Raw genomic sequence first — 20607 nt, forward strand, 5'->3', positions numbered from 1 at the left:
ATGTACTTAAGTAAAATAAAAAACTAAGGCTGCTGTTGATAGTCATGTTTGGTGAGAGAAACTATGCGAAACGTCACTAAGTCTTGATTTAGATTTGCCATCTGTATTCATTTTGAATTATATAAATGCTGTGTGTTCATTTGAAAATAGTTCGAGTAATATATATTATAATTGTTAAATTTTTTTAATAAACCTGTTTTAATTGTTGATTTAATACAGATATGAACTTCAATATTTTTGAAGTATTTTACTTTAAATAAAAGATGAGTTAATGATGAAAGTTAAAAGTTCGCAACGGAAAATACCAATGTCGTTTTGTTGCCTACCAGGTGGCACTACGATCTGTACGTGTGGCTCACTTTGAGAAATGATTTTGTTTCTGAATATATGATTTAGACAAGACAAATTATGAACAGTGCTACTGAACATCATAGTTTAATACATTGTATTAAAACCATATTAAAGCCTCACCACATCGTTACAGCCCATGTCGCCACGTCCATTCTCACGCTATCAGATAACCATTGCAAAAGGCTTCTCGTGTTCAAAGTGCATCACTACTTACTACATGCTTTCCACAAATAATCTAATTTACGAGGATGACAGTTTATCAACACCCACTTCTATAGTCTTATCGCACAAAAATCCATAGACATTTCACCTGGTAACTTCATTAACATGTCTTCTTATGAAATAGCGTAAAAACCCTTTTCATTTTCCAGCTGTATGAGGTATGAAAAAGTTGAACGGGGAGCCTTTTCTTGGTGAGCCCATACGCTTTCCACATCTTTCCAAGTCGGGATATCATTCCTCATTATGCTACGTGCTATTGCTTATGCCCGGCATGGCCAGATGGTTAGGGCATTCAGAGATATCATTGTAACTTTTGTCACATCACGGATTAGTGGACTAGTTGGTTGCCTTGGAACAGCTGATACAGTGACGTTTCTTTTGTCACTTGTGAACTGTAAAAAAGTTTAAAATATTCCTTCGCCTTTCTGATACGAATAGATTCCACACTTGAAGTTTAAAATTTTTTTTCAAAATTCCGAATTTATAGTTCATTTAGGTAAGTGTGCCAGACATCATTGGCATGTCATCTGACTTGGAAAGTCCTTATTTTAACACTTCACTATAGTACGTTGTTATAGAGCACGCCCCTAAACATTAACTGACTGTTATTTTTAAATAATAATAATATAGTCATGGCGCTATGATCGTTCTGGGTATCGTCAATTTTGTTTCACTTTTTTCACGTACTTTTTTTATACAGTATTTCACCTAATTACTTAAAGTAATAAACTTTTGTTATATTCGAAGAAAGATTCTCTTTCAGTGAACATTTCTTTTGCAGGTGGCAGAACTGGTTACGAATGAATTTTTTGACCAAGGAGATAAGGAAAAAACACAACTACGAATTCAACCGCCCGTATGTTTAACATATTTTGTGGTTTTATTTAGCTACCTTAAAACAACAAATTAAAACGTCGTTTTTCACAAACGTGACGGCCCGGCATGGCTAGGTAGTTAAGGCACTCAACTCTTAGTCTGAAGGTCGCGGGTTCAATTCCCTGTCATACCAAACATGCTCGCCTTTTCAGCTGTGAGGGCGTTATAATGTGACGGTCAATCCCACTATTCATTGGTAAAAGAGTAGCCCAAGAATTGGTGGTGGATGATGATGACTAGTTGTCTTCCCTCCAGTCTTACACTGCTAAATTAGGGACGGCTAGTGCAGATAGCCCTCGTGTAGCTTTGCGCGAAATTCAAACCAAACCATACAAACGTGATTAAAACAACAATTTTATTTTCAACAGGGAATAAAATTATAATTTAAAAATGCGACCACAACCAAAATCACCTGCCTCTTTCCACATTTTACAAGTTCGGTTTTCATTCTGCAACATGTTTGTCGTAACCACAACATGAAAATACGACTGAATAAACGTGGAACACAAAAGCAATATCATTAACCACGATAGTAGTTCATAATAAAGATCGCAAAAGAATTGCATAAAACCTTACTAGAGCATTCAAAAGGTTATTCTCTTAACATCTTCCAACACAATCGGTTTGATATATTGCACTCAAGCCTTTTTGTAGAATAACAATGTACTTTGAAGGTCGTATGGTGTATTAAAAGGTATTGTTTATTTCTTCTGCATTTCACATACGGTAAAAAACATCATAAAAATTATATATGGTTTAAACGACATTTTTATTGCTCCTTTACGTTAACTTTCTTACACATATAGGTGTTCATATAATTTAAAACTTTAAGTACAGGGTAAAACAAGAAATACCACCCAAATAATAAATTAACATTAAATGACTGTTTTATGCACTGTATAGTCAGTATCGCTAGAGAAGCAATCCCTATATTATGTATGAAATGAAGGAATTAAAAAAAACAATGCACGTATTAAAATTTGTTCCATACATTCGTAGAATAATTACCTTAAATGGATATGAAGATTTTTTTAAAGCGATGTTTTAAGCGTATCTCTTTTTGTGAAAAAGCTACTTTTCTACAAGTATAATTTTATACGCGCTTTATAGTGGGGCTTTTATCTTAGTCTAGGCATATATTTACCTACTGGTATGCATTGTATATATATGTATAAAGAATGTATCAGGTCATCCCATAAGTAACGTCCGAAAATTTAATACAGAAAGTGCATCATCATTTCTGTCTTTGTAGAAGGCTTTAATGATTAAGATATGTAATAGGACGTGTATACAAATGTTCAGACAAATAAAAGAAACTAACCCAACTCCACTTCTTCAGATCCTTAATCAAATAAACCCTTATGAAGTTGGATGCGTCTGAGAAGCACATAAGACACGTAACGCTTTATGAGTTTAAAAAATGCTATAGTGTAACAGAAACTACATGAAGGATTCAAGGTGTTTATGGTGCGGAGTCTCTCAATGAAAGAAAATGTCGAAGGTAGTTTCAGAAGTTCAGATCAGGTGACTACAGCTTAGGTGATGCGCCATATTCAGGTCGTTTTGTTGAGTTTAATGATGATTTGTTGCTGGCTGCACTTGATGAAGATTGTGCTGTAACAGTTGAAGAACTAGCACGGAAGCTTCATTCAACCAACTCAATAGTTCACCGTCAGCTGCAACAGCTTTAAAAGGTGTCGAAACATATCCACCATGATTTGACAGAAGCCAACCTTAGAGCAAGAATGGACATTTGCACTTCTCTGCACTCTCGTAAACGTAACTCACCTTTTTTGAACAGGTTAGTGACTGAAGATGAAAAAGAGAGATATTATAAAAATGTTAAGACTATGGCTCAGAGCAGGTAAACTGGTTAAAGCACAGTCCAAAATGGACCTCCACTCAAGGAAATCTTGTTAAGCGTTTGGTGGGATATGTTGAAGTGATTCACTTCGAGTTGCTGCCACTCAATGTAACGATTACATCAGACTTCTACTGTCAACAGTTAGAGTGCTTAAATGTTGCACTGAAATAAATAGGCCTGCTTTGATCACCCGTAAAGGTGTTGTGTTACACCAGGATAATGCATGGCCCCATACAGCAAGAATCACATCTGCAAAGATTGAAGAGCTAGACTGGGAAAAACTTCCACATACTCCTTATTCTCCAGACCTTGTCCCATCTGATTATCATCTATTCCGAAGTTTGCAGAACTATCTTGAGGGGAAAAGAGCTTGAAACACATGAAGATGTAAAAACTTCCCTTTCTACATTCTTTTCCTCCAAACCTAAAAACATTTATAGAAGTGGCATTCAAAATCTTGTGAATCGCTAGCAGGAAGTAATTAATTATAATGGAACATACATTATTGATTATATAATATTAAAAGTGTTTGAAATCCTTTCTCTTTTTCTGAACCAATAATCGGATATTACTTAAGGGATGACCTGATAGTTACATAAAGCTATAAATGCTCACTATATTCTAAAAGAATTCTCCAGCTGCAGCTCAACATTTTCATCGTATTCTAATGTGATCAAGTAGGCATTAACTACAGTAAATCATCAAGAACCATAGCAGCTATCCACTAGCTGTGTTTATTATCATTACAAAATATAAAATTAGCTAACGCATTAAAAAATCATTTGCCAATAGTTGAGCATAAAAAAGCTATAAAACAAGATAAATAAAAAATCTGGAATTTTAAAACCATGCAAATATGGATCGTAAAAAAGTAAGGAACAATGTTAGAGTTACTGTAGACATTTACTCACTACAAATACCTATTTTGACTCCACTAATTTTAATTCCAGGTAACAGCATGAAACCAAATAGAAGTTTGTAGTTTGAGTAAATAATGTCTATATAGTATCTACAGCCTTGTTTCTTTACTTTACTATACCTGTTTGGCCCGGCATGGCCAGGTAGGTTAGGCTTTCGACACGTAATCTGAGGGTCGCGGGTTCGAATCCCGGTCGCACCAAACAGGCTCGCCCTTTCAGCTGTGGGGGCGTTATAATGTTAGGTCAATCCCACTATTCGTTGGTAAAAGAATAGCCCAAGAGTTGGTGGTGGGTGGTGATGACTGGCTGCCTTCCCTCTATTCTTACACTGCTAAATTAGGAACGGCTAGCGCAGATAACCCTGGTGTAACTTTGCGCAAAAATTCAAACTCGTTAACTGTTACTAGCGTTACTTAACAAGTTTTCTTTCTGAATAAATGTAGGAGCTCCACCCATCGTATTTTTTTTTCGTTTGAATGTTTACTTTGCTAAACTCTTTGCTCGGACAATCATGGATAATCCTTCCATAGCTTCGCTTCGCTTTCCTCTTTGTAGGTATGTTGGATTTTACATACACAGAAGGGTCTGGTGCAAAAGATCTCTTCCTCCATCCCTAACTTTCATGTCGGCTACTATTATTTCCATAGCTTGTGTATGTTCTTTGTATTCTACTTCCCCCTCTCCCATATCAGGAATTGTTTGGAGTGATTGGCCGAGAGCGCATCACGTGGCATGAACGCTAGGCAACAAGTTGCATCACTATAATACGGTTGTCAAGGCTATTGCCATTTGTCACACGTCAATTCATTTAAACTTATTTATAAACAGTGTCGGAAATCGTGCTAGTGTTCTATGAAAATTTTGCTTTCGACTTCGTACTTTACTGATATGACAAGCTGTTATATTTTGAAAAGTAAAGATTTTTCGAATTGTATTGATTACTGATTCTTAAAAGAAGATCAAAATTTTCAGTGAAATATTAATACTTTAACATACCCCAGTTACTAATATTTTAGTAAAACTGAAGGCAGAGGAGATTAGAAAAAAACAGTAATTAGTTGGTGATGTCAGACAACAGAATTTTTTCCCTCATGCCCAGTCAATTCTTCATCATTATCCACCACTAACTCACATTAACAAATGTTCTTAAAGAAGAGAAAATATTACAATTACTTTCAAACAAATATTTTCAGTGAATGTGCGTTGAGTCAAATGAAGAGATTAACCAATACATTTGAGTGACCCAGTTTGTTAGGCTACTTGAGTATACACACTGATTACGAAAACTCCAGTTATTCACCATAAAATTGTGTTTTGTTTGTTTGTTTTTTCTGCTTGTCCTGGAATAAGGGCTGAAATTTTTAGTTTTTCAAAAACTAGTAGAATAGCATAGAAGTTATTAAACATAATAAGCCTTACATTTAAATTAAACGAAAATACATAACTTGAATAAATTAAGTACTTTTACAACTTGTATTAGTACTAACATTTGCTCTAAAAATGATGCATTAGATTGTCAGATTTGACATAAAGGCATCTTCATACTTTTAAAGCTATTGATGTAGTTTCATCAGTGAAACAATATATATATATACATATATTAAATAAACATAACCTTATCCTCCATTTTACAACTTTCTTGTTTAAATGTATTCGATAATTAGGCACTAATGGATCGAGAGAAGAAAAACGAACTGCCACGACTTCAGTATGATTGGATTGATTCCATCTGCCTACCTCTGTACAGGGTATGTGAACATTGTGTAATCCACAATTTTTTTTGTTTGTTTCGATAGTTTTCATTGAAGTTGGTTTTTATTCCATTATAACTTTCAGACTATATAAATCGAAACTTTTAATGAGAACGGCAAAGGTTCTTATTGAGATATATGGTCGCTCTAGACAACCATTTTGTCGAAACACCTCCACGTGAGCGCTTCAGAAATAATGGTATGACTTATATAAAAGGTTTAATTATGTTAGTGGTATATTGAGCAAATTTTTGCTGCCGATTTCCTTCGATAGTTTAAATTGGCCACTCTAGGCAGCTACCTTCTCTAACTCTGTATAAATACGATTGTGTCTGTCAAATGTTTATTTTTCTCGTGAGATGCTTTAAAATGTTTTACGGGATCTTTCAAAATACGAGAATCGACTGAAATGCGTTAGTAAACTATGCTCATACGGCAAGCACTTAAATATTTATTTATTAACATAATCCTCTGAAAATTACTTTTTTGGGTATCTGCATTAGTGTTTAGCGAAGATCAACGAAAGGTTCATAGAAATGGTAGAGGGAGCAGTGTCGAATCAAGTAAAATGGGAGGACCTTTCTGGCCAAAATTTGTGCATAGATAAATCTGAAGATTCCTATGGAGGGGCAAGAGTTTCCACAGAAGACTTCGATTCGCAAACTGAACAGTTGTAAAAATCTGAGAATGGCTTCAGAGTAGTATGTATAATTGTTAATGTATATATAACTATACGTACGCCTGACGCTGTTTTATTTCCATTCCTCGTTAGTTTATGGGTGATCGTTCTAAAACCTGTAGAGCACCGAATTATTAACTCCTTAAACAGCAGCCATCATCAACTGATGCTGCTACCTACAACATTCCCGCTGTTTAAGGATTAAGGAACCGTATATATTATACCTTAAACTACTTAAACACACATTTCTGCAAACAGAAGAATATATTTACTTCTATGTTTAATACTTAATATAATTGTTGTTTTTTTTTTTGTGATATGTTGCAGTAAAGTATTAGCATTCGAAAATTACATAGTTAAATGTTAAAGCTTTTGGTACCCATAATTTAAAAAAATTGTGTGGAAGCGGAGAGAAAATAAACATTTTCATATTAGCTTACTAAAGATGTATTTCTCATGATTTATAACTCATATACGGAGTCGCAGGGGGGTTTAAAATAAATTAGATCCTCTCATTTATAACCACACTCGTACGTGTGACGAAATTTCTTACATCATATTATATCTCGTAGCTGCGCTGTGTTAAATTGCTACTTACTTATTCTTCAGTGTACTGTACTTAGTGACAGAGATTAACGTATTGTTAAATGTTACTCGCAAGTCGAATTAACAAACATGGAATTACGTGATTTAAACTATAACTTTATTCATTTTGTCTATAAATTAATCATAAGTTTAGACAATTTATTTTGTATAAATTTCCTATAAGGGTAAGCCGACATCTTGTGGCGAAAATGTTTACCTCAGTTATAAAAGTATTGGATTGCCCTGTTTTTTGTTTTATATTTACACGGCTTAAAAGCAATGTAGTTCAAAGAACAGTTAAGTTGCTCATATATTTTTCATAGTCTGGCTAATATCGTCAAGCACATAAGTACATTATAAACAACAATTGCGTACCTGTCAGTTCTGTTGGGTTTTTTTAAATCACAATGCCGATCTTCATTTCGAGATGTGGCACTTCTCTTGATACTTGAATAGCTCGTACAACATGTACCTCTCATCGTACTGTAATATTGTTACGGCTATATGAAAACAATAATCATTCAGGGACTGATCAATGTTTTCTTTCTCACTAAAAATGAGCGAAGCAGCTCAATACGTTCTCATAACTAACGACATATCGATTTATAGACTATCATATATGTTTAGACCATCGCGTTGTATGATGTAGTGAATACATGTGTATATGTTGGTTTGGTACGTCAATACCAGCCAGCCGTGTAATTAAATGTTACAAAAATTTTACACAAGCAACTAATATTAAACTCCACTACTTTCAAAGGAATGACCAACGATGCTAACCCTAAGTTCTGTAACCTCTGTTCACTACCGCCATCTGTCTTCTAATATACAAACATTCCACTTGTTTTTAAACTGGATTTAAGTTAAATTAAACATAATTATAGCACTACGAGTGAACTCAGCTAAACACTCACTCAGTTTGTGGATAATGGTGATATTGTTTATAAATTCGAACTGACGTGAAATATTAAGTAATGTTTACAATTAAGAAAATGTTTGATATATAACAACTACATATACTTCGGAATCAACTTGTCGATAACAATAGGTATTCTTTTATCGACTGAAACCCAAGTTACAATCCTCGGTTATATTGACTAAAATAAATAAATGCTGTTTCCCCCGCGGATATCATCCACGTCATAATGCAATAGATAATCACTCATTACTCTCACAATATCCTGGATCGCCATGTTTATTCTGGTAACATTGCCATTTTGGACTAGTAAAAATGCCTTTATCTCGGATAAACACGAACAGAAATGACACTTTTATGTATTTCACAGGATTGATGCAGTCTATTAACTGATCGGCTATGTATTTAAAAAAACCTCGTATATAATTCCCCCACAAGACGCAATCTTAAAATAGACAAAACTGCATTGATTTACCACAAAATCATGGGTTATGCGCAGGAACCTTATACAAGTAAACATCTACTGACATTTGCAGTTGTAATGGACAGATTACGAAGTTCTTTCGGGATATGTGTTTATCAGGATTCCTAGTCATAATTAACATATACGTATTTCCCTCGAATTGGGTCGTACAATCTTAGCTCGCTTTTTAATATTTCTAACCTTCTCGCAGTTCATACGTAAACAATTATCGAAAAAGATCAGACTGACATCCCACAACCCGTATCACCAGTTTTTAGCGGGTACATACTATGTTACTTGCTTCACAGAAAACAGTATCCACGCTAGATCTAAGTGTTTCATTAGATTTTCCAAAATTCCTGTACTTTTTCATAACTAGTGCTGTCATGGCTTAACTGCTATATGGTGTCAAAGATGAACATTCGATAAATGTACACGATATATCGTGGGTTAGTAAAATATACTACTGCCCTAAATGGGACGCTAATTCCTTGACTAGTTTGGGTCGTATTTGCTTCTATTATCACATAAATGACCATTATAGTTGGAAGCTGAATAGTTGAATTTTCATTTACATGCCAACACTGATCCATCTGTTCTCGGACAGGTCACTGAGCAAGAGTATCCTATTTTCTCACACATAATATTAATGCATGCATTGATTTGTCACTTCAGCAAGCCTCTCCATTTAAAGTTGGTGTGAAGTATCCAAAATGGCGTCTTTTTGTACTCTCTTGAAGGTCTCGCATATCTTGGAGGTTGTTTTAGAGCCAAGTCTGCATCAGTTGTCACCGCTGCTGTTTTTTTTTTTCTGTTTTAGCACATGGTTCAAAATCACCACTTTAAATTGTAGTGTCACCAAAACTGCCTCCATACAAACGTTGTCCTTGACTTGTGTGTTGTTTTGTAGGTTTGCAAGTCTTAGTAAACTTATTATGTAACGTCCATGGATCATCTAAATAAAAGTCTGAGAAAGATTCTCGTAATTCTTGTTGCCATCTCGTATCGAGTTGCTCTTCAATCAGTTTTGCATGAGATTCAAATGGAAAATAATTCCTTCAGTAATAAATCATTATGGCATCAAAACACTATTTTTCACTATTTTTGAACATTGATAGTAAAGGAAAAAAACAAAAGAATGCATAAATGATATATTTATTAACAATGTTTAACATAAAATTGGCCATTTTCTTGTTTTCACTGTGGCTTCTCAATGGCTGCTGTCTTTGAAAATCTGTCCACACAAGACAAATTTACAAGTCAAAGGGTACTGCGTTGTCGCATAAACCTTTGATAACCTACATCAACGATTATCCAAAATCTTCTATTCGAGGAAAGGAATCCTAACGCATACTAATTTCTACGGCAGTTTCTTTTCTTGATGTGCCTAGCTCGCCCCAGGGTATGCACATAGAAACATGACTACAGGACTTGAAGCTCACACGAACTGTTACCATATAGAAACCTCACTCAAGAAATAATTCAATAAATTAAAACCCTTCGACCTCTGGTTTTAAAGGAGGTAACAACGCGTATAAGACCTACGTAAACGTATAAAATTTACTCGAATAAACTTTATTAAACGTATTTACGGTATAATTACGGTTTGGTTTATTTTGAATTTCGCACAAAGCTACATGCGGGCTATCTGCGCAAGCCGTCCCTAATTTAACAGTGTAAAACTAGAGGTAAGGCAGCTAGTCTTCCCCGCCAACCGCCAATTATTGGACTACTCTTTTACCAACGAATAGTGGGATTGACCGTCACATTATAACTTCCACACGGCTGAAAGGGCGAGCATGTTTGGTGCGACCGAGATTCGAACCCGCGACCCTCATATTACGAGTCGAGTGCCTTAACAACCTGGCCATTTCGGGCCTATAATTATTGGATGGGGGAACTTAACCTGCTTCAACTGTGACAAGGGACACAAGAAGTTACCACCAAACTGAAACGTTATATTAACTTACTAAGTCCTCATAGCTATAAAACATACCTTTTAATCCATTACCATTCTGAATATTAAGACCAAACTTTTGTACCTTAAATCAATTAAAAAAACCAAAAATTGCTTTATTAATAATTAATGTAATTAATATAGGAAAAACTAGCTTTCTTAACAATTTATCACATGCTAAAAGAACAAAAATTTTGATTACACCTCTTCCCTCTATTACAATATTGTGAAGAAAAGTTAACAGACAAAAGTTTCAAGTTTGGGTTTTATAAAGATGAGAATTTGAAGTATATTTTATTTGCTCTCAGACCTATTACTTAAAAACAAGACTGTAAAATATTAACGTTATTTATACAAGTACTCCAATTTATTAAAATTATCATGCACACATCTGTTGAAGTTTTTGTAAACTAGGTTTGGAGAAAATGACTGGTGATAAAACATACAACAATACCGTAGAAATGTCTGACGGAAAACAAAGGACTAAAGACTAGCATACACTACCGCAGGAAGTTTAAAGAAACTAACATGCATACAAAATATTTCTCTCAAGGTTCTGAGACAAGTAGTGTGTGGTTTGTAATATCTCTCATTTTTTAATTAGTTGGTAAAAGATTCTATGAAACACTTTTAGTACTTAAGCAGTGTCCGAAACTCAATAACCTGTCAACATACACTGGTGAACTTTTTCCTAAACAGATTCGATAACATGTCTACTTGGACGCTTGGTTTTTGCTCAAATTTTAAAAAAAATAAATTTGTAACTTCATAATGGGAGTCGCTTTCCTATGCATAAAAAATCGATGTTAAACTTATAAATATTAGAAATAAACGACCTTATAACATTAGTGTTTTTATTTAGATATGTTTTACGTTAATTTCCTCATAAACGTTGTCTAAAACCCAAACCAAAGAATGGTTTGAAGTTTTAGTTAGTGTTTCATGAATACTCGTGAAGCCGTAAAGCAAAAAGTTTAGTGTCTAAATAAAAACATTTTGGTGTTATAATGTCATTTATTTCTAGTATTAATGTATTCTTTACAGCACTACAGAAATTAAACAATTAAAACATATTTCGATCCCAAAATTAAATCTGTTAACAAGCTCCTCACACGTGATTATTCATCAATCCTTCGACTTTGGAACCTTCCTTTTTTCTAGGTTATTAGTGTTAAAATGTACGTTTTGTTTACTTGTTGATTGATATGATAATTATAAAAATTAGAACTTCTTAAAGAACTCCAAGCAAGTTCAGTATTTGTTGGTATGGTACTAGAAAATATTGCATACTTTTGCCTTAGTGAGCAGTTTTATATGACATAAGAAACATCTCACCCCTCCAAATGTTGTATTGCTTAACAGATTCACATTCATCATCGAGAGAGTTCTCTTCAAATGTACTAAAATATAATGGTTCGTTAATAGCACACACTAACTGTGGTCCCGTGAAGTTTCTATACCTAAATTATTAGCACGCTGTTATACTAATGCTACAATACAATGGTTGAAGAAAACAAAAAGACTTATCACAGGTAACTTACCAAATACATCTGCATCAAGAAGTTGTCCACAAAAAACTGGGAAAACTACGTAATTTGAAATAAGTCTAAATGTAAGAAAGTTGGGAAACTCCCCAAACCTGGCAAGACTAGGCAAACTGTGCCTAAAATAACCATTTCATGTATGTAAAGGACTGGCCAACGACTATAACAAGATTTGTGACGTAATATGTGTACTCATTAAAAAAAAAAAAAAAGGCTTTCGTGATTGGACCCTGCTGCCGAAATTAGCCATCGTTGAATTTAGCTTACGATCATATTTAGGTTGGTTGTTTGGTTGATTTAGTGCTTTATGGCACAAAGCAGCTTGGCTATCTGCGCGAAACATCCGGTAAAAAGTTAAGAGTAAATTTAGTAAAATCCATAAAAGGAATTTAAGATAAAACAAAACAAAGTTAAAAAAAAACAAAATCTAAATAGCATAAAACCAATGTTTACATCTAGTCTACAACGTCAAGAGAAAAACTACAGTAATTCAAGTTGTAAATGACTTTCTGTAGCGTAACTAATAATCTTAACTCCCCGGGAAGATTAACAGGTAAGTACAATCATATTTAGGAAGATCTCGATTGGAACCCAGTTTGTAATTTTTAGCCATGGCACAGTGGTTCACAGAACAGCTCTAAATTTCTTTCTAGTACAAACTTTTAGCTTTGAGCTCAGTCATCTCTTGACCGATTTGAGATCTAATTATAGTTTTGGACTCTGGAGGTACAAAACCCTTTTGACTGATGTACCTGATCACGTCCAAGGTCTTATAAATTGATTTACCCTAACCCTGCCTGAACAAATTTTAATTCGAGGGTAGGCCAGTAGGGTGGAAATCGTGATGAATAATAAAATCTAATAGGGTATAAGCACGCTCCAGCTTGGTATTGCTGGCGGTCAAAAACACAGGTAATAAATGGGATGGAAGGTTCATAGAATACCCTAATCCTGCCTAAGAGAATTTCAAGCGGCGCGACTACTGGGGATTCCCTCTTTTTTAGATACGAAACGGGGTATACGTTACAAATGAAAGTAACATTTAGTATTTTCATACTATACAGTAAATAAAATATCATTTACCTTTGTCACGGCATTAGTAAAATTAACGTACAAGAAATATCCCATGCAATTTTAAAATTACAAACAGCTAAAAATCGAGATAATTCATGTAAATTATGCAATTCCTGAACAGTTAAGGCATTTTAACTCTACGTGATGTTTGCGTTTTAAGTAGGGACGCTAAAAACGGGGTTGGTATGAAGCGATAAAAGTATTGGCATGTTAACACAGAAATCAGTGCAACAATGTAAACACCTCTGAGATTTATAGCTTACTCTCACCCAAATCACTATTTTTAAAGCTGCATGTAATAGGAGCGCACCGAAACAGTAAATTCACGGGGTGTAGGTGCTTTTTTATGAATTCCTCCCACAGTTTTGGAGCTAGTTGGGCTAACACTGACAAGCAGACTTAAGTTGGTTTGGTTGTGTCATCATCTACATGGCTTAAACCTCTTAATAAGGATCACAAAAGTGAACCTGGAAAGTCACATTTCATGGTTAAATTAGGTTCTCTTAGTAGCTAGACCAAAATGTCGGATCCAATTTTGTGTTTGTTTCTTTTCAATAAATATTTAAAACACGTGCGCTGGTCGTCCTAATAAAGTCTGGACCTCGGTTGGGGTACTTTTACATGTAACTGGGGGTAACATAAATGGCATGATTGGTACAATGGAGTATTTTATGCTAGTTATAATAAAGAATGTAGTAATTAAGTGCATATTTACGCATCACTTGGTTTGTTGTTCAGCGTTTTATGGTGCAAAGTAACTACGCTATTTGAACCTATGCTTCACTTAGTTTCAACCAAGATAACCTTATTTATATACACAAATTAATACTTACAACCTCTCGAGTTATGGCCATCTCTATCCTTAAACTAGGAGTCGCACATTAGCTGTTTCACTTTTCAGCTGACCCATACCGATGTAAACAACCGCCTCCCTGTTTCGATAATTCAACCTCTCTTTATGGCCCGAGTACCAACCCTGGTTTCCCATGATTTCTTCATGGATGCAAACCTACAACATAACTTTCGTTACCAATCAATTAATACAGACAGAAACGTCACTAACTGTCGACTCATCAACAGCAACTGAGGCCTGCCCCCTCGTATCACAGACTAGTACTTATCAGCGGAAAAAGGCTACCCAGGTCGTAGCTTACCTTGATGCCGAGTTACCACCACCCACTATCCCGATCTCTAACACCTTTTGTACAGCAGTAATCATTTACATACTCACAGCCTATCTTTATGCCCCATTGAAATCGCACCGATGTTCAGTGATATTACACCAGGGACCTCTAGTCATGAACAGAAAATCTCGTATGCTTCAACCCCGTTGTCTTCTCCAGGATCAGTAAATAAGTCAGGGCAAATTGCCAGCTCTTCCTTCTTCATGTTAACCTAACAGGCACTATCTGGCTTCATTAGCATCAGTTAGTGAAAGTGGGTTGTCTCAGAGTTCTCCCATTTCCCCACACCAAAAATTGGCATAGGATCTACAGTTCCCATCAGCCCTGATGGTCCCTAAGTCCCATATTAGTCCTTGCTTTTCTGATACTCACACTCATCACTTGGTGTCCGTCGCTGATAGTTGCTTGCCCGTAGGTTTTTTTTTTTTTTTTTTTTTCAGGTAGCATGAACAACAACAACAAAAAATTCTTGTGTAGGGTAAAGAGAAAGAAATTTTCTGAGCACCCCTGTTATCTTTGTTGCTAAGTGCTAGGGACAGAGGTATTTAAACCAAAATAACTGTGATAAAATTATCATGCCTGAGATTGGTAAAGTTAAGTCAACATCTATATCAAATGGATCGCAATAGGTGATTTGCATCATACCTATGCTAGCCTCTCTGTGTGTACATGTCTATAATACACGTATATATATATATATATCCATGCCTCTCTGTAAAGTACTTGTACCTGTAGATTCCTCATCAAATTTACATTTGTGTAAACCAGTTTGTTTCTAATTTAAACAAATTTCTTACAATGGGCATTTCTTTATATTGTAAGTTTGTTGAACTACTCTTTTTAAATAACCTATTGCAAAATATTAATAAGCAACCATCTTCACCAAGAGTGTGTTAAATCAAGGTATGAAATGTACAACTTTAAATAAAAACTACTTATTAGAGAAATGTGTTTGATTAGCCTTTGGTTAATTTATAAATCTTTTAATAAACCTAAATGTTGTGCATAAAAAAAACCTATACCCCAGAATTCAAGAGAAACCTAATATTTTTCTCTATCAAGATTAATTAGTAATAGCATTATATAACAGAAGTGTGTTCTTGAGGTATTAAAATTGCTCATTTAGTTTCTTTGGCAGGTTTGAATTAAATGCACATAACATACCATATATATTCTATTACATTTGCTTAATTTAGCTTTCAAAATAATTACATTATCTGTCTGGGGTCTTAAAAATATCATTAAATAAGTTATGCTAACAGGAATGTGTGCCTATTCTTGGACTTTTCTCATACAGTTACCTGTATTTTGGGAACTACTTTATTATCATCAAAAGTATACTGTCTTTCTACAGAATCAGAAAATTTATGTGTCTTATTTTTATTAGCCACCCAAAACTGGGTTATGTTACCATTTGACATTTTTAAATCTTAGCATTTATTGACTGTAAAACCATATTTAACAGTATTAAGAAGAAAATAAAAATATGCAGGAGAAGTAACCTGCATGGAATAAAGAATCTGGATTACCAATTTGGTTGCAAGGGTTTTGTACTACCCAACTACTCTAGTAAATTATCTGTTGTTATTTTATGGATATTAAAGAATTACATCAAAATTTTCCCACCTTGCCAGGGTTGGGAACTTGTACAAGAATTGAGCTGTGGAGCATTCTAAAATGTTATGACTTCAAATAAATCACCAGGACAATGAGAGTATTCCTCATTAGAAGACTGATGATTACTATTACCAGTGTTAGTACTGCACGTTATCAGTACTAATAGTTAAAAAAAAAATTAAATGTAGAATAAAATTGAAATTCATCTGACAAGGTTGAACTTTTAGAATTATACCACTCTAATGCACACATACCTATCCATCCACACAATATCATGTTAAAACTTTCTACTTGTCTGTGGAGGATGTTTAACTAGTTTTGCATCTAGTTTATTTCACTGAATAATTTTGACCACTTTAAAATAAACAAGCAGTTGTTCCAAGTCTATTAAAAATTCTGAATGCCACAAATTGATTGAATAAAATAACTAGATGAACAGTTTTCATTTAATGTAAAAGTACTAACATTTAGTAATACAAGATACCCACATCTACTACTTCAACCTACCATCTAAACATCTACTATATGGCTAAAACTTTATGAAATTGTCCTTTATTTAATGATTGCCAACATGTATAGCTCACTGTAAATATTTGCTTGGTAAGTGGAATATGTTAACCTTGTAACTAATAACTGGATCTTAACAGTGTAGAGTACATGCTTGTTTACAATTATTTGCAATGTAAGTAAACAATGCTCAAATAATGTGTTTTTAGGATTTGTCAGCATCACTTTTATAAATTAAAGTAGCCTTGTAGTCAAACAAATGTCAGAAGATTGGGTTTTCTAAGCATAAGCAATTTTAAATCTAAATAAAATTTCTTTAATATCTGGAAGGGCCCCCTATCATTCTGCCTTTGCTACAAATTTGTCAGTTAAAGACCTATGACCATGTTGAAAATTACAAAGGTGTTACTGCAACATTTTAAAATATTTCATAGAAGCTGGTGTTAATACCTGAACATCTTTAAATACAAATAATGAAATGTTTGTTTTTTTACATCTTACTTTCCAAATATTTTATAAATATAAACTGCTCACAACTTCAAAATGAATGATGGATTATAAAAACAATCACAAACACACACACACACACACACACACACACACACTTCATATTACTAAATCCCAAAGTGCCTTAAACTTCTACCCCATTTTATCAAATTCAAAACAAGTCTCGCAACATTTCATTCATTAGTACTTAGTGCTTGATCCCACAGAAAACACTTGTACATATGTCTGCGGTAAAAAAACAAAAAAAACACTAGTTTTTTTATGTACATTATGTTTATATTTACAGTTATTTCTTCAATTCTTTTAGAAAACTGGACAAGTCATATTCTTGTTCATACTGATCTGCATCCCAGAGTTCTGGCAAGTTTTCTAATACTGCCTTCATCCCTTTTCGGTCTTGAGCAGCTGTACTCGGCTTTGCCGCAGCATTTTCTCCTTTCTTGCAGTCGTCTAAGGTGAAAAGCTCAAGCAGTTGGTCTGTGCCCATTGTTTGGACACTGGAATTGTCCTGGCTAATGACTGTGTTGGCTATGGTCATTTTGAACTTCTGAAGTCTGTTGTAAAAAAATACATTTGTAAGAAACACCACTATACATTTAAAACTACTATATAATAATTTTTTAGATTTTAGTATATTTCTCTGAGTAAATACCCAGGGACTTTTCTCACCTATTTTTGCCATTGGTGGCAAGTAAGCTTTGAAATAATGACCCAATCCAACAATCACACAGTCCTATCCTCTTCATCAAATGTGTGTGCACAGTGGGTCAGTAACAGTAAAAAAATAAAACATCTATTAAATAAACATATAACTGCTCAACAGGGTTTACTCATTCCAACCTGTTTCAAGCAAAAAACAATATTTTTCTTAATACTTTCTACATCAAACATGTCAAGAAGTTAGTTTGCATTTTTTTTAATGTAAGAAAACAACAAATGTGTTATAGACAGTAAAAAATAACCTCAAAGATGAGGGCAATGGCTATTTTTCTTGAATTGTGCAACAAGTTACTAGAAGGGCCATCTGTGCTAGCCAGTAAAACCCACTGTTAATTCATGGGCTACTCTTGTCAGATAAAACAGAGATTTTAGCAACTCTCTTACAATTTCACCTACAGCCCCAAAAAGTGTGTAACAAGATTTTGTTTGGAGGGTGCAATTAAGAGGTGCCAAGGTATGGAATTCCAAAAGTTTTGCAATCTTCCCCAAAACAATATATTCCTGCTGTATTATAGTTTCATAAATTGCAGACATTAGTAACTATGAAAGTTTATTTATTATTATTATAAAAACAAAACATGAATTCATGTACATTTTAAAAAACATTTATGAAAAAATAATGTTTAGTTTTCAAATTCAAAGAGAGGCATTCAAAGTTGAGTTTGTAAAACAAAAATATACTCAGATATAATGTTAAAGATACTTACCCCAGATATGAGTCAATAAGTACAACTCTATTGTTAAATAGGGAAATTAGAAGGATTAAATTTAGTTTCTCTGCACAACACATGGGTTGTAAACAGTCTGCTTTATTTTGTAAAAAATAATGTTAAACATACTCACCCCATTATTTTTTCTTCAAGTGTTCCTCGTGTAATAAGACGATATACGTTGACAACTTTCTTCTGACCAATACGGTGAGCTCTGTCCATTGCCTACAATAATATTAACACATATAACATAACAAATATAAAGTAAGTCTACTTTTCTATGCATATATTTTAGTGAAAGTTTTTGTTTTGGCTTGTTTTTAAGTTGAAATAACAAACTAATATATATATTTCTCATACGTAGTTCTGTATTTATAAAAAATCTACTAAGGCTAACTGATGTCAATCCTAATTCTCAATTATCAACTGGATGCAAAGCAGCCAGTCAGTAAGTAGCACCCACTATTCATGTTAAGGAGTTAGCTTTTATAGTGAGTAAAGTTTTGAAATCCAGAGCTATATCATAAGGCCATACCAGTTCATCCTCTACTAACAGGTTAACAATAGTCAATATATACTTTCAACAACATCTTGTTAATCCTACAAGAATAAAATTTAGGAGTCTGATCAACCACTATGAAAATATACATACTGTAACTCTGTAGTTATTAAGTTTATCTTCATGAAATATGGTATGCTTTAGCAAACATTAAAGATCAGTTGTACACAAAACACAAGATTTTTCAATAAATGTTTTCTTTTAAGGAATCTATCTGTAAATTTCATGTTAAGAATAAAAAATGTTTCATCTTACAGTTTTAATTTTTCATTTGAATAATCTCGACAACATTCTAAATGAATGTAAATTTTTTCAGTATTTTTTGTATTTTATCTCTTATCATCTCTACCCCAACCTTACTGTAGAAGTCATCAATGTATAATGAAACAAAATTAATAATAAAGTTTTTTTTCTCTGCACTGACTACAATATTAATCAAAGTTCTAACTTACATATCTCAATACTTAAAATTGTTAACCTTTTTCACAACTTTTCTATTAATTTAAAGGATTTGTTGCTATGCTTTGTATCATCAGAACAATAATACTTGTGTAAAAAGTAGCAAGTCACACCAGGATATCAGTAGCTGTTTCTCCTAGAACTACGTAATCTAATATATTACCTTGCACAGGTGCTTGAGCTAGTGTAATTTTAAAAGTATCAGACTAAATTGAAATATTATATTTTTTATATTTAATTACTTTTTTGAAATATACAACAATTAAAGAAGATACAAAGAAAACAAGCATTTCTAGTACTCACTGAATATTCAAGCTGTTTTACACTTGAATACAAATAGGGTTTACTCTTATTTCTTTTCATTGTAAAATGTACTCTACAGTGGAAATTATCAGAAAAATTACCTTGCAGATGTTACGTAAATTGAAAGGAAACTGAAGACATCAACACATTGCAATTTATTTTGATATGAACTAATAAAAAAAAAATCAAACTAATTCACTTTTTCAGACTACTTCAATTTCTCTCTGAAGAATGGTATAACAGTTTGTCCCCTTTAGTTTTCTTTTGTCATCAAAATAAAAAATGATAGAAGACCTCTGCACCACTATGAGGGAAATCTATCCTTGTTCCTAAAGTATCCAGCACTATTGATGAGTAGTGGAAAAAAATCACACACTTTACATTATTAGTAACTTTAAAGCAATCAATCAGTTCAAATTTGCAGATAAAGTGGTGTAAAAGTCATAAAAATTGCCCAAAGTTAAAAATTTTCTTAAAACAAGAGAAACAAATGTTGATGATCCAAAAATAATTGCAACAGAAAAAAGGCAGTGAAACTGAGAATATGAAAAAGACATTACAGGGGCAAGTGGGATAAGTATAATGAATGATTACACTATGATGAAGACAGTGGTATAATATTCTGTAAGGTTTGCCAAGACAATGTAAACCTGAAAATGCTAATAGTGGTCTAGTAGCACAAACACCCTATAACTGTTCTGTTGAAGTGTTCTACACTACATTGCAAATCTGTTGCCATAGCAATTAATAAACCCTTTGCTAATAAGACCAGTAATGGTTTTCAGAATACCACCTCATGATTGGTCAATCATAGCTGGGTATCTAGTTCTATTCTTCAA

The 20607-nt window shown here is 33.7% G+C and overlaps 2 protein-coding genes across 9 annotated transcripts in view; one reads left to right on the forward strand and one right to left on the reverse strand.

Moving 5' to 3' along the window:
• LOC143232748 (dual 3',5'-cyclic-AMP and -GMP phosphodiesterase 11A-like) overlaps positions 1-10088 on the forward strand; it is a 116210-nt gene extending 106122 nt beyond the window's left edge. For 5 of the 8 annotated variants that reach the window (XM_076468548.1, XM_076468553.1, XM_076468551.1 and 2 more), the window contains 3 exons: positions 1355-1429; positions 5898-5981; positions 6488-10087. In XM_076468548.1, the coding sequence (XP_076324663.1) occupies positions 1355-1429; positions 5898-5981; positions 6488-6661 (333 nt within the window). In that variant the 3' untranslated portion in view covers positions 6662-10087. Of the gene's footprint in view, positions 1-1354; positions 1430-5897; positions 5982-6487 lie in introns of all 8 variants that reach the window. The other 3 variants (XM_076468552.1, XM_076468555.1, XM_076468554.1) reach the window with 3 other exon arrangements.
• Positions 10089-16415: 6327 nt separating this feature from the next.
• Positions 16416-20607, reverse strand: part of Hel89B (histone acetyltransferase 1) — a 119354-nt gene continuing 115162 nt past the window's right edge. Inside the window, exons 40-41 of the mRNA XM_076468556.1 lie at positions 18581-18672; positions 16416-17571 (exon numbers count right to left, since the gene is read on the reverse strand). Coding sequence (XP_076324671.1) covers positions 17304-17571; positions 18581-18672 — 360 coding nt within the window. The 3' untranslated portion in view covers positions 16416-17303. The remainder of the gene's footprint in view (positions 17572-18580; positions 18673-20607) is intronic.

The sequence above is a fragment of the Tachypleus tridentatus genome, chromosome 11 (assembly GCF_004210375.1).
Source record: "Tachypleus tridentatus isolate NWPU-2018 chromosome 11, ASM421037v1, whole genome shotgun sequence".
Classification (NCBI taxonomy): Eukaryota; Metazoa; Arthropoda; class Merostomata; order Xiphosura; family Limulidae; genus Tachypleus; species Tachypleus tridentatus.